Source organism: Gallus gallus, chromosome 33, assembly GCF_016699485.2.
Source record: "Gallus gallus isolate bGalGal1 chromosome 33, bGalGal1.mat.broiler.GRCg7b, whole genome shotgun sequence".
NCBI lineage: Eukaryota > Metazoa > Chordata > Aves > Galliformes > Phasianidae > Gallus > Gallus gallus.
In genome coordinates, this window is record NC_052564.1 from 2,058,028 (window position 1) to 2,074,638 (window position 16,611).

Consider the following 16,611-nt stretch of genomic DNA (forward strand, 5'->3'; position numbering starts at 1 on the left):
CTTGAATTTATTTTCATGAAGTTCCGCATTCCAGAAGCAGAAGAACCTTATGGAGCTTTTGCCTTCCTTTCATTTCCTAATCTTATCCCATCTCCCTGGATATTTTCATCTGCTTTCATGTCTCATCTCTTTACCCCAACTGCTCTTAGAGCCCACAGTGCCAACCTCTGTGTCCTTCAATTTCTGTTGGATAATGCTGCCTGTTTGTAGGATAAGTGTTTATTCATGTCTGCAGAAAACAGCAATCATTTCAACTGGTTCCATTCTTCGAGAAATGAGAGGCTGAAAGCACATTCTTTGTGACTGTATACAAAAGAAGTGATTGATTAAAGTACAATTCAGTAGGTTCTGAGATATGTTTCAAAGTTGACAGCCGATTTAGATTTATGCCTCCAGTCCATTTCCCTTCCCTCAGAATAGGAAAGGGAAAATCTCAGCCTTTTTCCTCCTCTTGCAAAGTGCTCTTGGAAACACCTTGTGGTGCAGTGTAGCTGTGAGCCCCTGCCCCAGGCAAGCAGCTGTGGCAGCAGAAGGCCCCTGCCCTGCCCTGCCGGGGGGCTCCTTCCCCCCACACGTCTCCCCGCAGCGCCCTGGGCAGCTCCCCGGGCAGGCTGAGTGCTGAGCCTGGCAGGCGGCAGAGTCCCTGCCCCGGCACACAGCCACTGGGGCACAGCAGGGACCCTGCTCTGCACCACAGCCCTTGGCACCCGGCTGCACCCCCGGCTGCACAGCCTGCAGCCGTCCTGGGACACGCAGCCCTCAGGGCTGTGCTCTGACACTACAGCATGGAAGACCTCATCTGGAGCATGTTTTTCTCCACAGTAAGGAAACATGTTGTGTCTTCAGCCTGATCTGCTCTGGGTTGTTTTCAAACTTAGTGATCCCTCCAGGAAAAGTGGCTGCACTGCCTGTAGCCAGAGATTTACCTTGTGAAGAGCTGAGAGCAATATTCCTCCTCCAGTGTGCTCACAGCCTGCTCACACTCCTTTCTCTTCTATCCTCGTGCCACCTGCAGATCTTTCCCCCAGCCCTGCTGAGCTGTGCAGTAGAGCTGCTCCTGTGCACAGCTGTCTCTCTGCAGCACTGCCCACTTGTAGGAGCTCCCTGTGTCCCAGAAGTCTGGTCCAGCTCAGCAGCAGAGGATGTCATTTTTATCCTTCCCACTCATCTCCCCTGAGATGTCCCTGGGGCTCATTTTGACTGTACTTTGAAATCTGCTGCATTAACCACCAAATGACAGTGACCAATTCCAGACACATGGTTAGTCCTACCAGCAAGTGTTTGCTGTAACAAAAAGGGCACACAGAGAAGGACAGGGAGGGGTGGACTTCCCCTGGGCATGGCAGTAATCCAGCTGAGGCAGTGTAGACATATCATCCCTATATGGAAACCCTGGGGCTGAAATGAGCTTGAGCTCCCCACGGGCCCACAGGAGCTGGGGTTCCTCTGGTTCAGTTCAGGTGTGCAGAAGGAGGTGCCTGCATATGAGCTCCTGCTCTGAGTCCTTGGTCCTTCAGCGGGGAGTCAGTTGCTCACACACAGACCCTGGGTGGTGACCAAGGTGCCTGGGGTGCTCCTGGATGTGTGCTGGTCCTTGTAAGCTGTGTGGGAAATCCCTGAGATAGACACCTCCCTCCTGAGCAACAGCTGAAGGCCAGAGAGGGGATAGAGGTAGATTTTGTATCTATTATTTTCTTTGAGGATTTTGTATCTTTTTATTTTTTATTTTTTTTTTTCTGAAAAGGACTACATTTTCCAGAACGATGATAGCAGGACACAGATGCCTTCAGGTACAGAGACACAGACAGTGGTGCCAGTGACAATGCCCTGTGTCTAATATCCAGTGCCCACTGCTGCTCTACCCTGCTGTGTATTTCATGTCCCTCATCCTCCAGGTGTCTCCAGCGCTCCTAAATCAATGGCCATGCAGAAGGGCATGTTTTCAGCAGGCCATCTGGACACACGCTCTTCCCACTGCTCTCCACATTTCCCCATCCCTTGCTCTTTGTTCACTCAGATACCTCCCAACTCTCTGCCTGATCTGTGACCTTCAGAGAGATTATTGGAACCTGCTCCATCTCTCCAAAGTCTGATGGACTCTCTTGTCCACTCCTTTACTGTGATTATATCTATCCCGTCCTATCTCTGTCTAACTCATTTCTTGTACAAATATTCCTTGTGAAAGACAAACCTCAGTAGATGCAGCTTGGACAAGGCATGCAGTTGCATTCAATTCATTCAATTACATCATGTTTCTTTCTGTTTGTTGGCAAAAAAAAAAGGAACTCTTTCATTGCCCACATGCAGCTGGTTCTCTGAGGAAAGCCAGTGGGAGTTGGTGCAAAGGAGGTTTAACAGTGAGCGGGTGACTCCAGAGGAGAAGAGTGATGTGAGGAAAAGTGATGCCAGTCCCATGGGGCCAATGGGAGTAAAAATGGGGTGGGGAAGTTGAGGAGGATATTTGTCCACAACAGTGACAGAGCAAAGTTCATTCAGGGACATCCTGGATCAGTATCAACTTCAAAGTGCTGCTTTAAATTCTTGTTTATACACAACTATCAATAAATGAACGAATAAATAGACTTCTTAAATGCCCATCAGTCTCGTCCTCTTTAAGCTTTCTCCAGATACCTCACCAGTTAGCTGTACAAGTTCTGAACAGCTGAAGAAGATGACAGGAAGGCACAAGGCACAGGAGGGCTCCTTAGGCTCTAATGGGCCTCAGGTGGCATTTGCTGCTGCTGAGTCCATCAACGACCACTGAAGAGAGAAGATGGCATGAAGGGCTCAAGAAGACCAAGTCAGAAGGAACAGAGAAGTTTCTTGGAATATTAATGGGCTCCACTGAGGGCTACTAACAAGGAATCTTCCCCAGGGACTTGTTAGAGCAGATAATTGGCAGCCATGGTTACAGGCAGGCAAAGGCTCTGGGATGGTGGCTGTGATGCCGAGAAAAGCCTCCTTTGTCTTATGAAGCAGAAAGGCCAAGCCCTGATCCCCAGACCCTTGGCAGGGAGATCCTGTCCCTCATGCTGGCTCAGGGCCCTTTTCAGGGGCAGTGGGATGCAGGTCTGTGTGGGGTCAAATGAAAGACAAGGGGACAGCAGATCCCGGGCTCTGCATGGGGTGCAAGGATGCCATGAGGCCCAAGTCCCATGTGGGCAGTGTGTCTCATCCCAGGCTGTGGATGTGAGAAGGGCCCAGTCTGAACAAATAGTCAGTGACAATAAACTTGGAACTTCAGATCTCTGAGGCCTAGCTGGACGCTCCATTTCCTCACTGGGAGTGTTTGGTTCTGGGGATGCCATGTTTGATGCTCACACACATGCAGAGCTCCTGACTGACTGCAACACCACTGTGCTCATATCAGCTGTGATATAATGCAGTGGTGCTGTACTCACTGAGCTTTTCTCCCCTTAACAGCACAATGACTCTGACATCACTGTAATGCTGACCCACTGCCACAACTCTGTAATTCTGACATCACTGCTCACTACACCACCGAGACAACACAATGACTCAGGTGTCAGTAAGCTCGCATCCACTGCGACAGCATAGTGACTCCAACATCATCATGCTTGCACCCACTATCATAGAATCCTAGAATATCCTGTGCTGGAAAGGACACGCAAGGATTATCAAGTCCAACTTCTGGCTCCATGCAACCACCCAAATAGCTGACCATATCATCGAGAGTGTTGTCTGAATGCTTCTTGAACTCCTGCAATCTTGGTGCTGTAACTCCTTTCCTTGGGGTCCTCGTCCAGTGCTCTCCTTTGGACACACTCCCATAGTTTTATGTCCTTTATGTTGTGTGATGCCCAGAAGTGCACCCAGTGCTCCAGGTGAGGCTGCAGCAGTGCAGAGCAGAGAGGGACAATCCCTTCCCTCACCCAGCTGGCAATGCCGTGTTCATTGCACTCAATGGGACAGTTGGCCTCCCTGGCTGCCTGAGCACACTGCTGACTCACGTTCAATTTGATGTTGACCGGGACCCCCAAATCCCTGATAGCAAGACAGCGTCCCATTCCCAGTCTCTGCGTATGTTCAGAGTTGACCCTCCCCAGGTGCAGAATCTGGCACTTGTTCTTGTCATACATCATGTGGTTGGATGTTGTCTAGATCTCTTTCTTGTCCACATTTCTATGCTAGTCCTCTGAACCCTCAGTGGAAGCAACAGCTCCACCTAAGTTAGCATTGTCAGCAAACTTGCTCAGAACATCCTCTGGTCCTACTTGCAAGTCACTGATGAAAACTTTAAGGAGAAGTGGCCCTAAATGGAGCCCTGGGGAACCCTGCTAGTGACCATCCCCCTGCCTGATGGAACACGCGTACTGTAATCCTTTGGGCCCGTCTCATTGGCCACATGCTCACCCATCACATTATGTTTATGTCTAATGGTTTTGCAGGAAATTTTATCCTGAAGGAAACTGTGAGGAACAGTATTTAAATTTCTAATGAAATCCTAATACGTAACATCATTTGGCTTCCTTTTGTCAATTAGATGGGTGACTTCTTACTGAAAGGACATCAAGTTAAATAGGACCTTCCCTTCATTAAACTCGTGTTGGCTGTGACCAATGACAGAATTGACCTTCAGGTGTTTTTCAGTGATTCCCAGTAACATTTTCTCCATAATTTTACCAAGAACTGGAGTGTGAATGTCACATCCGTAACTGCTGATTTCATCTTTCTTCCTCTTCTTTCAAACTGGAACAACGTCTGCGAGATTCCTCTGAAATGGGAACTGGCATGACCCTAGGCTTCTTCTGATGCCATTCAAATGAGAGCCCAGAGCAAAATAAGGTGTCATCAGTGAAAGAATGTAGACGTGCCAAAGATTTGGTAATGCATTTGGTAATGCCTTGAACTCCAGAGTATGCCACAGATGGGGCAGAGAGGAAGATGTGGCTCTTCTGTTGTGAGCTCATCCATTTGGTCAGTAGAATAACACGACATGCTCCATGGGGACAGGTGCAAAAGGCACACTGGGTGCCCTAAGCACAGGGCTGTGGTGGCATTTAGGATGGCCAAGAATTCCTCCCTTCTGGCCCTCAGCTGATGCTCAGGAAGGAGGTGTCTATCTCAGAGATTTTCCACCACACTTTATAAGCAACAGCACACAACTAGGATCTCCCCAGGCACCTCGGACACCCCTGAGTGTGTCTGTGTGAGCAATGCAGTCCCTGTTGAATGAAGATCAACCATTCAGATGAGAGGTTCACACACAGACATCTGAACTTTGTGTACATCTGAACTCAGCTAAGAGGACATATGGCTCCCATGGACCTCTGGGGAACTGATCCCATTTCAGTCCCGGGGTTTCCAACAGCAGATGACATGTCTTAACCTTAGGGTTGGGATGAGATTGTGTGACAGTAATAGGACAAAGGGAAATGGCTTTAACGTACAGAGGGGAGATTTAGTTCAGCCTTTAAGAAACACGTTGCCCAAAGAAGTTTTGTGTGCCACATCAGTGGAGGCATTCAAGGTCAGAATGGATGGGATCCTGGGCAGCCTGATCCAGTGGTTGGCAGCCTGCTCATGGTTGGGACTTGAAACCAGGTGCATTTTGAAAGCCCCACAAACATTAGCCTAATCATTGAATGATTCTGTAATGTTATGCCTGCACTACCTCAGCGCTATCACTGCCCAGAACAGGAGGAGTCAACCCCTCCCTGTCCTTATCTGTGTGACTTTTTTCATACTGGTCATGAGCAGAGGTTTCCTGATTGGGCATTTGCTTTCATTGTGGTCAAATTTCTTTTAGTTGGAACATCCATGCTTTTGGAATCCTGTGGACGTGTTGATTAATGGATCTGACATTGAAGTGCGTTCTGCAGTGATGACCCTGCTGCCTTGCAGGAGCTGTCAGCTCAGGAGGGCCATGGATATCTCCAGGGAGAGTTGTGGGGAGAAGGAAATCACCTCCTCTGCTGCTGATCTGGGCTGGGCTCCTGGGACACAGAGAGCTCCTACAAGTGGGCAGTGCTGCAGAGAGACAGCTGTGCCCAGGAGCAGCTCTTCTGCAAAGCACAGCAGGGCTGGGGACATGATCTGAAGGTTATGGGGTGGAGAGAAGGGTGAGAGTTTACAGGCTTTGTGGAGAGTGACCAAGCTGTGAGCTCACTCGAGGCTCACCACTCATTGACCTTGACTAGGTAAGTTGCTTGCTGCAGGCAATGAATCTGATTTTCCTAGAGAGCTCTCTAAACTTGGGACATCCCTTAGCAGATCAGGCTACAGACGCTTGGTGTTTCTTTATTGTGGAAAAAGACCTGCTCCAGATGGGGGCTTCCATGCTGCAGCATCAGAGCACAGCCCTGAGGGCTGCGTGTCCCAGGACGGCTGCAGGCTGTGCAGCTGGGGGTGCAGCCAGATGCCAGGGCTGTGGTGCAGAGCAGGGTCCCTGCTGTGCCCCAGGGGCTGTGTGCCGGGGCAGGGACTCTGCCGCCTGCCAGGCTCAGCGCTCAGCCTGCCCGGGGAGCTGCCCAGGGCGCTGCAGGGAGACGTGTGGGGGGAAGGAGCCCCCCGGCAGGGCAGGGCAGGGGCCTTCTGCTGCCACAGCTGCTGCCTGGGGCAGGGGGATCACAGCTACGCTGCACCCCCGAGTGTTTCCAAGAGCACTTTGCAAGAGGAGAGACAAGGCAGGGATTTTCCTTTTCTTATTCTTAGGGAAGGAAAAAGGATTGGAGGCTGAAATCTGAAAAGAGGCTGTCAACTTTGAACACACCTCTGAGACTCCTGAATTTTACTTCACTCTGTCACTTGTTGTGTATACAGTGACAGAGAATTTGCTTTCAGCCACTCCATTCTCGAAGGACAGAAGCAGTTGAAATGATTGCCGTTTTCTGCTGATATGAATAATGCCCTTATCCTGCAAACAGGCAGATTTCTCTAACAAATTCAAGTGCACAAACGTTGGGTTGTGGTCTCTAAGAGCAGTTGGGGTAAACATGAGATACATGGAAACAAAATAGCCAGGAAGATGGGATAAGATTAGAAAATGATTAGGAAGGCAAAAGCTCCATAAGCTTCTTCTGCTTATGGATTGCTGAGCTTCATGAAATTAAATTTCCAAGTAATTGAGCTAATGAACACTGTCCTTAAAGAAATAAAAGGTTTTATAGCATAGCAGGAGGTGTCACTCTGAGAATGGCCTTGTCTTGTCATTATGTTGTGCACCCTGAACAGGACTCCATGCCAGGAACCACGGATGCCCAACAGCAGCTCCATCAGCGAGTTCCTCCTCCTGGCGTTGGCAGACACGCAGCAGCTGCAGCTCCTGCACTTCTGGCTCTTGCTGGGCATCTACCTGGCTGCCCTCCTGGGCAACGGCCTCATCAGCACAGCCGTAGCCTGCGACCACCGCCTGCACACCCCCATGTACTTCTTCCTCCTCAACCTCGCCCTCCTCGACCTGGGCTGCATCTCCACCACTCTCCCCAAAGCCATGGCCAATGCCCTCTGGCACACCAGGGCCATCTCCTACACAGGATGTGCTGCACAGGTCTTCTTTTTATTATTCTTACTTTCTGCAGAGACTTTCCTTCTCACCATCATGTCCTATGACCGCTACGTTGCCATCTGCAAGCCCCTGCACTATGGGACCTTGATGAACAGCAGAGCTTGTGCCACCATGGCAGCAGCTGCCTGGGGCACTGGCGTTCTCTATTCCTTGATGCACACTGCCAATACATTTTCTATCCCACTCTGCCAAGGCAATGCTGTGGATCAGTTCTTCTGTGAAATCCCCCAGATCCTCAAGCTCTCCTGCTCAGAATCAGACTACCTCAGCGAAGCTGGGATTATTGATTTTAGCCTTTCTTTTATTTTTGGGTGTTTTGTTTTCATTCTTTTCTCCTATGTGCAGATCTTCAGGGCTGTGCTGAGGATGCCCTCTGAGCAGGGACGGCACAAAGCCTTCTCCACGTGCCTCCCCCACATGTCTGTGGTCTCCCTCTTTGTGAGCACTGGCATGTTTGCCTACCTGAAGCCCCGCTCCATCTCCTCCCCTTCCCTGGACCTGGTGGTGGCAGTTCTGTACTCGGTGGTACCTCCCACAGTGAATCCTCTCATCTACAGCATGAGGAACCAGGAGCTCAGGGATGCCCTGAGGAAACTATGGGAAATCCCCAGCCATATCAGAAAATATTAAAACAGTATTTTGTTAAATGTTGTGTTTGTTATTCCCTAAAACTTGCATTTTGTTTTAAATAGAGTTATTCTAAACCTTCTCGTTAATTATTTATTTTGACCCAGTCATCTCATGTACCTACAGAACTGCGCTTACCATGTGCATAAGAACAATGAAGAGGACAGCAGAAATTCATTTCTCTCAGCTCACTTTTCTTCCCTTCTCCTCCAGAGCTGGAAGAGAAACCCCCTTATGCAGGAGGGTTTCAGGGGCCAAGAGCCCAGCTGCCAAATGGAGCAGCAGCCCAAGTTTCCTTGCAGGCTGCACCTCACTACTCAGTGGGCTTCTGCTCCTCACCGCCTTTGGGTCACGGTTGCTGCATTCCTGGGGCCGTGGCAATGGGCAAGGGCAAGGTGTGGTCTTTTGAGTGCTGCTCTCTTTCCGCTTCCATGCCTTCCTACTGTACCTCTACACTCCTGGTAGCCCTTGGGTCTCATATGAATTGACAGCAGTCCTGTTGTCTGTACAGTGGCATCCAGAGGCATCCAGTGGCAGTGCGGTAGCAGGCAGGAACAGGGAATGTGCACCAATGTGTCAGAGTTTGTCTCCCTGCTACCACCACCATAACACAAGGGGCTGCTTGTTGTAGGCTAGCAACACAACACAGGTTTCTCGTGCGAAAGATTCTCCTTTATTCTCCCAAGCAAGCTTTTTATAGTCTAACACATGTATTCAGTACATTTCTACTAAGAATCCATGGGCTAGAATTCAAGCAAGTTTCATAACAAATCTTCATAACAGCAGCGACCTTATCTCACGCTTAAATGCAAAACGTCCTGTTACTCAGCCCTTCTTTCTTTTTCCCAGAGCCTCATTATCATCAAGTCAGCAGTCAAAGAGGTCAAACTGACCTCTCCATCCCCCACAGCTGCTCAGGGCAGAGACAGAATCCTGGAGGTTGCTTCCAAAGCTGGTGTCAGCCATGCAGCCAAGGAGTTGCTCCCTCCTGTTTTGTTTCCGGAGGTTCTCCACAGATTGGAGGACACAGACTGAGAGTCCCAGGCTGATCTGTAAGTGACCAACTGCTGGACCTAGAGCTCCATTCTTGGTGACACTTATCATAGAATCATTAAGTCATGGAATGTGTTAGGTTGGAAGGAACCTAACATATCCCTTCTAACTGCCCTGCCATGGTCAAGTTGCCACCCACTAGATCAGGTTGTCCAGGGCCAGATCCAGCCTGGCCTTGAGTACCTCCTTGTTGTCCAGCATCTCTGGGCAACTTGTTCCAGTGCTTTACCACCCTCTGAGCAAAGAATTTTCTCCTAATATGTAATCTAAATGTTTCCTCTTTTAGTAGAAACTGTTCCCCCTTGTCCTACCATATTCATACTGTGCAGAAAGTTGATTTCCTTCCTGCCTATGAGCTCTTTTTAAATACTGGAAGGCCGCAGTGGGGTTTCCCCAGAGTCCTCTCTTCTCCTAGCTGAACAAGCACAGCTGCCTCAGCCTGTCTTCATAGGAGAAGCTCTCCGTCCTTCTGATCATCTTGGTGGATCTCCTCTCAGATGGACTCCAACAGCTCCACATCCTTCTTGTGTTGGGAGCCCCAGGCCTCGATGCAGTAATCCATATGGGGTGTGATGGGGTCGGAGCAGGTGGGACAAACAACTCCCTCACCGTGCTGGCCAGCCCCCTTGGTTGCAGCACAGGATGCTGTTGGTCTTTGGGGCTGCAAGCACACACTGCTTTCTTATGTCCAGCGTTTTGTCCATCAGGGCCCCCAAATCCTGCTCCGCAGAGATGCTCTCAGTGAGTTATTTTCCCAGCCTGTGCACATATCTGGGATTGCCCCAACCCATGTTCAACACCTTGCATTTGGGCTTGTTGAATCTCATCAGGTTCACATTCGCCCACTTTTCAAGTTTCTTCGGGTCCCTCTGGATGACATCTGTTCCTTCTGTTGTATCAGTTGCACCCCTCAGCTTGGTGTCATCATCAGACTTGTTGAGGGTACACTCCATCCCACTGTCTATTTCACTCATAAAGATGATAAAGATCACCAGTCCCAAGATGAACCTCTGGGAACACCATTCACCACAGGCCTCCACCTGTGCACAGGGCTGCAGAATTGCATTTCCAAGAGTGGCACAACAAGTGTTTTGAATACCTACAGGGAAGGTAACCCTCTGGGCAGCCACTTCTGCTTATCAGCAGCATACAGTAAAGAAATATTTTCTTAAGCTTGGATGAAATTTTGCATGTTTCATCTGGAACCAATTGCGCTTCGCTAACATACCCAGCTCCTTTTCCTCCTTGCAGCTGGCCAGCCACACTGCCCCAGGCCTCTAGCAATGCACGGGTTATCATGACCAAAGTGTAGGACTCAGCACTTTGTCTTGCTAAAGCTCATCCCGCTGTCATCAGCCATTGGATCAGTAAGGATATTAAACAGGGCAGGTCCCAGCGCTTATCCCTGAGGAACACCACTCGTGACTGGCCACCAGCAGGATCTAACTCCATTCACCACCACCCCCTGGGCCTGGCCATCCAGCCAGTTCTTTACCCAGAAAAGAGAACACCTGTCCAAGCCATGGGCTGCCAGCTTCTCCAGGCGAGTGCTGTGGGAGACAGAATCAAAGGCTTTGACAAAGTCTAGGTAGATCACATCCACAGCTTTTCCCTTGTGCACCAGGCAGGTCACCTGGTCATAGTAGGAGCAGGGAGGTCAAGCAGGACCCGTCATTCATGAATGCATGTTGGCTGGGCCTGATCCCCTGGCTGTCCTGCACATGCCACGTGCTCACACTCAAGGTAATCTGCTCTGTCTTGTTTATTCCTTTGGATGAATACATTAGGTAAAGATGCTTCAGGAAGCACCCCAAATCAGAAGCATCATTGGGTTTAACCTGGCTCGATCTTGCATCCACACCATGGTTCTGGTGTTCAGAAGACAGCATTCTCACTGGTTATAGCTATTCAGAACACTTCCTCCATATTGTTGCTGAGATGCTTGGAGTCATTAATTGGTCCTCTGCATGTGAGTTAGCATCAAACATGACATCTCCAGAGTCAAACTCTTCCAGTGAGGCAATGGTGCCTCTGACTTGGATATGAAACTTCTGAACTTGAATGTTGCATGATGGTTGACTACCTGTTCATACTGGACATCCTCACAGCCTACAACAGCTGTGCATTACAACGTGATGCCAAGTGGGAGTGGTGCATGCAGCAAGCCATGGCAAGAGGGTCGTGCTATTCCAACAATCTAGGCATCATTTGCAGATCCAAGACAAAATGCAATCATGATGCTGTTGTCTTTCAGGAGCTGTTGGCCATGGAGACCCAGGAAATTCTCAGGGAACGTGAGTGGGGCAGAAAAAAATCACATCCTCTGTAAAGACTCTGTATTCCCCTTGTGCGACCGTCCAGTTGTGGAAGCCATTTAACCATGTCCCTGTGGTCCAAACAAGAGCTCAGGCCTGCAACTGGGCCATGGCTTTCCTGAAGGCCAGGTGTTGCATTTGTTGCTGCACATGAGTGTGCTGGACAGCCCAGAGAACTGGCATGATACTTGGCTGCTTCTGACACCATTTACATGTGAGCCAATAGAAAACAGAGGTTTCATCAGTTGAAGCTGCCTGAGGCACCTTGGTCATCACCCAGGGTCTGTGTGTGAGCGACTGATCCCGCAGAAAAACCAAGGACGCAGAGCAGGAGCTCACATGCAGGCAACTCCTTGTGCACACCAGAACTGAACCAGAGGAATCCCAGCTCCTGTGGGTCCGTGGGGAGCTGAATCCTATTTCAGCTGCAGGCTTTTCATTTAGGGATGAAATGCCTGCACTGCCTCAGCTGGATCACTGCCCTGCCCAGGGGAAGTCCACCCCTCCTTGTCCTTCTCTGTGTGCACTTTTGGTTACAGCAAACATTCTCTGGTAGGAATAACTGTATGTCTGTAATTTATCACTGTCCACTGGACATTTGGTGGTTAATGCAGCAGATTTCCAAGTACAGTCACAATGCTGTTGTCTTTCAGGAGCTGTTGGCCATGGAGACCCAGGGACATCTCAGGGGAGATGAGTGGGAAGGATGAAAATGACATCCTCTACTGCTGAGCTGGGCTGGGCTACTGGGACACAGGGAGCTCATACAAGTGGGCAGCACTATAGAGCTATGCCCAGGAGCAGCTCCTCTGTACAGCACAAAAGGGCAAGGGACATGATGTGCAGGTGACATGAGGATATAACAAAAAGGACGGAGAGATTACAGGATGTGTACAGTGTGAGCAGGCTGTGAGCTCACCGGAGGAGCATTGCTTTCATCTTTTAAGAAGGTAAGTTTCTTGCTGCAGGCAATGCAGCTCATTTTCCTGAAGGTATCACTGACTTTGGGACATCTCATTGCAGATCAGGCTGCAAACATTCTGTGTTTCTTTTTCACGGAAAAAGACCCAGTCCACATGCAGGTACCCATTCCTGTGGTGCAGAGCAGGTGCACAGATCCCTGCTGTGCCCCAGGGGCTGTGTGCCGGGGCAGGGACTCTGCCGCCTGCCAGGCTCAGCACTCAGCCTGCCCGGGGAGCTGCCCAGGGCGCTGCGGGGAGATGTGTGGGGGGAAGGAGCCCCCCGGCAGGGCAGGGCAGGGGCCTTTTGCTGCCACAGCTGCTGCCTGGGGCAGGGGACTCACAGCTACACTGAACCCTACAATGTTTCCAAGAGCACTTTGCAAGGGGAGAGACAAGGCAGGGATTTTCTATTTACTGTTCTTAAGGAAGGGGAAGGAGTTGGAGGCAGAAATCTGAAGGGAGCTGTCAAGTATGATCACAGCTCTGAGACTCCTGAATTGCACCTCCCTCAATCTGCTGTTATATGAGCAATCTCCTCATGTGCTCTCAGCCTCTCCTCTCCCAAAGGACAGCACCAGCTGAGTTATTCGTCCTTTTGTTTTTCTGCACACATGAACATGGAACTACCCTGCAAACAGGCAGCATTCCCTAAGAGAAATTTAAGTGCACAGAGGTAGGGATGGGCGCCCTGAGTGCAGACATGGTAAAGACATGAGACATGGAAACAGCTCCTATGAGGAAAATATCCAGGAGTCTGGGATATGATTAGGAAATGAGAGGAAGGCTAAAGCTCCTTCAGCTTCTACTTCTTATAGAATCATGAACCTCGTGAAGTTAAACTGAAGTGATGGAGCAAAATGAACACTGTGCTTAAAGAAAGAAAGACTTTATAGAATGGTGGGATGAGTATCACTGAGAATGTTCTTGTCTTGTCATTATCTCCTGCACCCTGAACAGGACTCCATGCCCAGGAACCACAGATGCCCAACAGCAGCTCCATCAGTGAGTTCCTCCTCCTGGCGTTGGCAGACACGCGGCAGCTGCAGCTCCTGCACTTCTGGCTCTTGCTGGGCATCTACCTGGCTGCCCTCCTGGGCAACGGCCTCATCAGCACAGCCGTAGCCTGCGACCACCGCCTGCACACCCCCATGTACTTCTTCCTCCTCAACCTCGCCCTCCTCGACCTGGGCTGCATCTCCACCACTCTCCCCAAAGCCATGGCCAATGCCCTCTGGCACACCAGGGCCATCTCCTACGCAGGATGTGCCACACAGGTCTTTTTCTTTTCATTTTTGTTTTCAACAGAATATTATCTTCTCACCATCATGTCTTATGACCGCTACGTTGCCATCTGCAAGCCCCTGCACTACGGGACCCTGCTGGGCAGCAGAGCTTGTGCCACCATGGCAGCAGCTGCCTGGGGCACTGGGGTCCTTAATTCCGTGCTGCACACTGCCAATACATTTTCCCTGCCTCTGTGCCATGGCAATGCTGTGGATCAGTTCTTCTGTGAAATCCCCCAGATCCTCAAGCTCTCCTGCTCACAGTTCTACCTCAAGGAAATTTCACTTCTTGTATTTAGTATATCTTTAGCATCTGGGTGTTTTGCTTTCATTCTTTTCTCCTATGTGCATGTTTTCAGGGCTGTGCTGAGGATGCCCTCTGATCAGGGACGGCACAAAGCCTTCTCCACATGCCTCCCTCACCTGGCTGTGGTCTCCCTCTTTGTCAGCACTGCCACATTTGCCAATCTGAAGCCCCCATCACTTTCCTCCCCATTCCTGGACCTGGTGGTGGCAGTGTTATACACGGTGGTGCCTCCAGTCATGAACCCCATCATCTACAGCATGAGGAACCACGAGATCAAGCAAGCTCTCAGGACACTCTTTGGAGATACATTGCTTCGGCACCACTAAAATGGAAAAGCTCGGACTGCCTTTATTTCATCTTTTTTGCCCTCACTCCCTCTTTGTTGTTCCTATGGTAGTTTTAATTCCAATTAAGCAATACTGTTCATCACATTTCTTCTTTGTTTTCTACCTTTGTCTTCTGTCTGGCAATCCTAATGGACAAAACTAACCCGGCTCTTTGAATCAATAAAGAAATCATCAGAATATCATTGATCTCAGCTCCCACCTCCTCTGGATCCCAGAGAGCAGCCCTGCACACAGGAGGGGTGCAGGAACCAAGAGCCCAACTGCCACACGGAGCTGCAGCCCTGCTGTCTGTGGGGCTGCCCCTCACTGCCCGGTGGCCGCTCCCTCTCTGCTGCCTTTCGGTTGTGCTGCTGCTGCTTCCCTGGAGCCACGGCCATGGGCAGCAGCAGGACAGGGTCTTTTCAGTGCTGCTCTCTTTGCAGCACCACGCTGTTCTCCTTTCTCCTTGCAGTTGTGTCAGCCCTCAGGTCCTGCGTTACGTAGCAGACCATGGAGAAACACTTTTCCTGAGGTGTGCCTGGAATTGTCTCAAAGCCTTGGCAGAGCATTGCCATGTCAACAGACTGAAGGCTGTAGACATGGCGGAGGAGAGTCCTGTGAAAAATGAGATGGCCTTGCTCTGTTCACTGTGTTCCCATTGTGCTGTAAGAAGCCCTTACTGCAAACTTGTTTTTGATGGATTCGTGTATTGCCTGCTCACTCACAGCCCTGGATGGCACACCTGTACATCTATGTGAGAAACACGCTCAAGATCAACAGTTTCTAATCAGGCCAAGATTTCTGTGAAGAAAAGTTTATTCATTAGTGCAGTAATGGGCGCACACCCCCTACTGACAAGGGAGAAATTGCACAACTAGTCAGTGAAATCCATCCCATTGTATACCCTGGGTCCGACGCAGGTAAAGCCTCTCCTGGGACTCATTGGTAGAGTGTCTCAGGCTCACAACCTTCCAACGCTGTTGCTACCTGACATTTCCATACAGTGTCTGTTACCAACCCTTTGTTTTTAGGTGTGTTCTGTACTTTGTATGGCGCTAGGAGGACAATATTATCAACAGTCTGTCCGCTAGTTCTGTCCTGTACTGGACTCTCTCCTGCCCTATAGAATTACCTTACCTAGTATTGCCTGTGCCAATTCTACCCAGGTCCAAACGCCCCAGTCTCAACCTTGCTCTGTTCAGCAGCTTTCTTTGTGATTGGAAATTTCCACTGCAAAAACACCATCTACCTCTCACATGGTTTTACTCACCCTTTACTTCATGACACTTTACACCGGGTTTATTCACACCTTACTTCAGGATGTACTCACACTTTATTCCAGGTTTACTCGGACCTTGATTCAAGTTTATTCCAGGTTTACTCCATGTTTACTCTTATTTTTCTCTTGGTTTTACTCACTCCATACTCCAGGTGTACTCTCACCTTGCTTCATGTTTTATTCGCACTTTACTCCGGAATTACTCACACTTTACTACAGGTTTACACACACTTCCGTGATTAGTCACACTTTTCTCTGTATTTTTCTCACTCTTTTCTCTGGGTTACTCAAACTCACACTTTGGGTTCATTCATGCATTACTCAAGCTTTCTTCTTAGCTTTTTCCAGGTATTACACACACTGCTCACCGGGTGTACCCACACGCTGTTCCAGGTGTACTCACAACTTCTTTCAGGTTTTACTCACACTTTACTCTGGGTTTACTCACACTTTACGCATGCTTTACTTTGACTTTTCTATGGGTTTTATGCACAAATTGTGCTGGGTGTAATCACACTCTATTTGAGATGTACTCACACCTTACTCTGGGTTTTACTCATGCTTCACTGAAGATTTACTCACACGTTCTAGAAGGTTTACTCACACTTTATGTTTACTCACACTTCCCTCCGGGTTTACTCACACTTTACTTCAGGTTTACTTATACTTTGCAGAGTGTTTACTCACACTTTACTCTAGGTCTACTTAGTGTTTTACTCTCCCTCTACTCCAGCTTTACTCACATTTTACTCCAGGTTTACCCAAACTTTATTTCCAATTTTACTCAAACATTATTTTTGGTTTCTTCACACTTTACTCTGGGTTTACTCTTTCTTTTCTCTGGGTTCACTCACATTTTACTCTTGTTTTTTTTTTGTTTTTTTTTTTTTTCCTACTGCTTATTTAGGTTCTTACTCACACTTGACTCCAG

The 16,611-nt window shown here is 49.3% G+C and overlaps 2 protein-coding genes across 2 annotated transcripts; both read left to right on the plus strand.

The window, feature by feature from the left end:
• Window positions 1–7,216: 7,216 nt before the first annotated feature.
• Window positions 7,217–8,158, plus strand: LOC100859329 (olfactory receptor 14A16-like). The gene has a single exon (XM_040654639.1). The coding sequence runs from the start codon at window positions 7,217–7,219 to the stop codon at window positions 8,156–8,158; it is 942 nt and encodes a 313-aa protein (XP_040510573.1).
• Window positions 8,159–13,846: 5,688 nt separating this feature from the next.
• LOC112530888 (olfactory receptor 14C36-like) lies at window positions 13,847–14,401 on the plus strand (the record flags this gene model as incomplete). Its single annotated transcript, XM_040654640.1, has 1 exon — window positions 13,847–14,401. A coding segment is annotated over one exon (555 nt), but the record flags the coding sequence as incomplete, so codon positions are not given.
• Window positions 14,402–16,611: the final 2,210 nt, after the last annotated feature.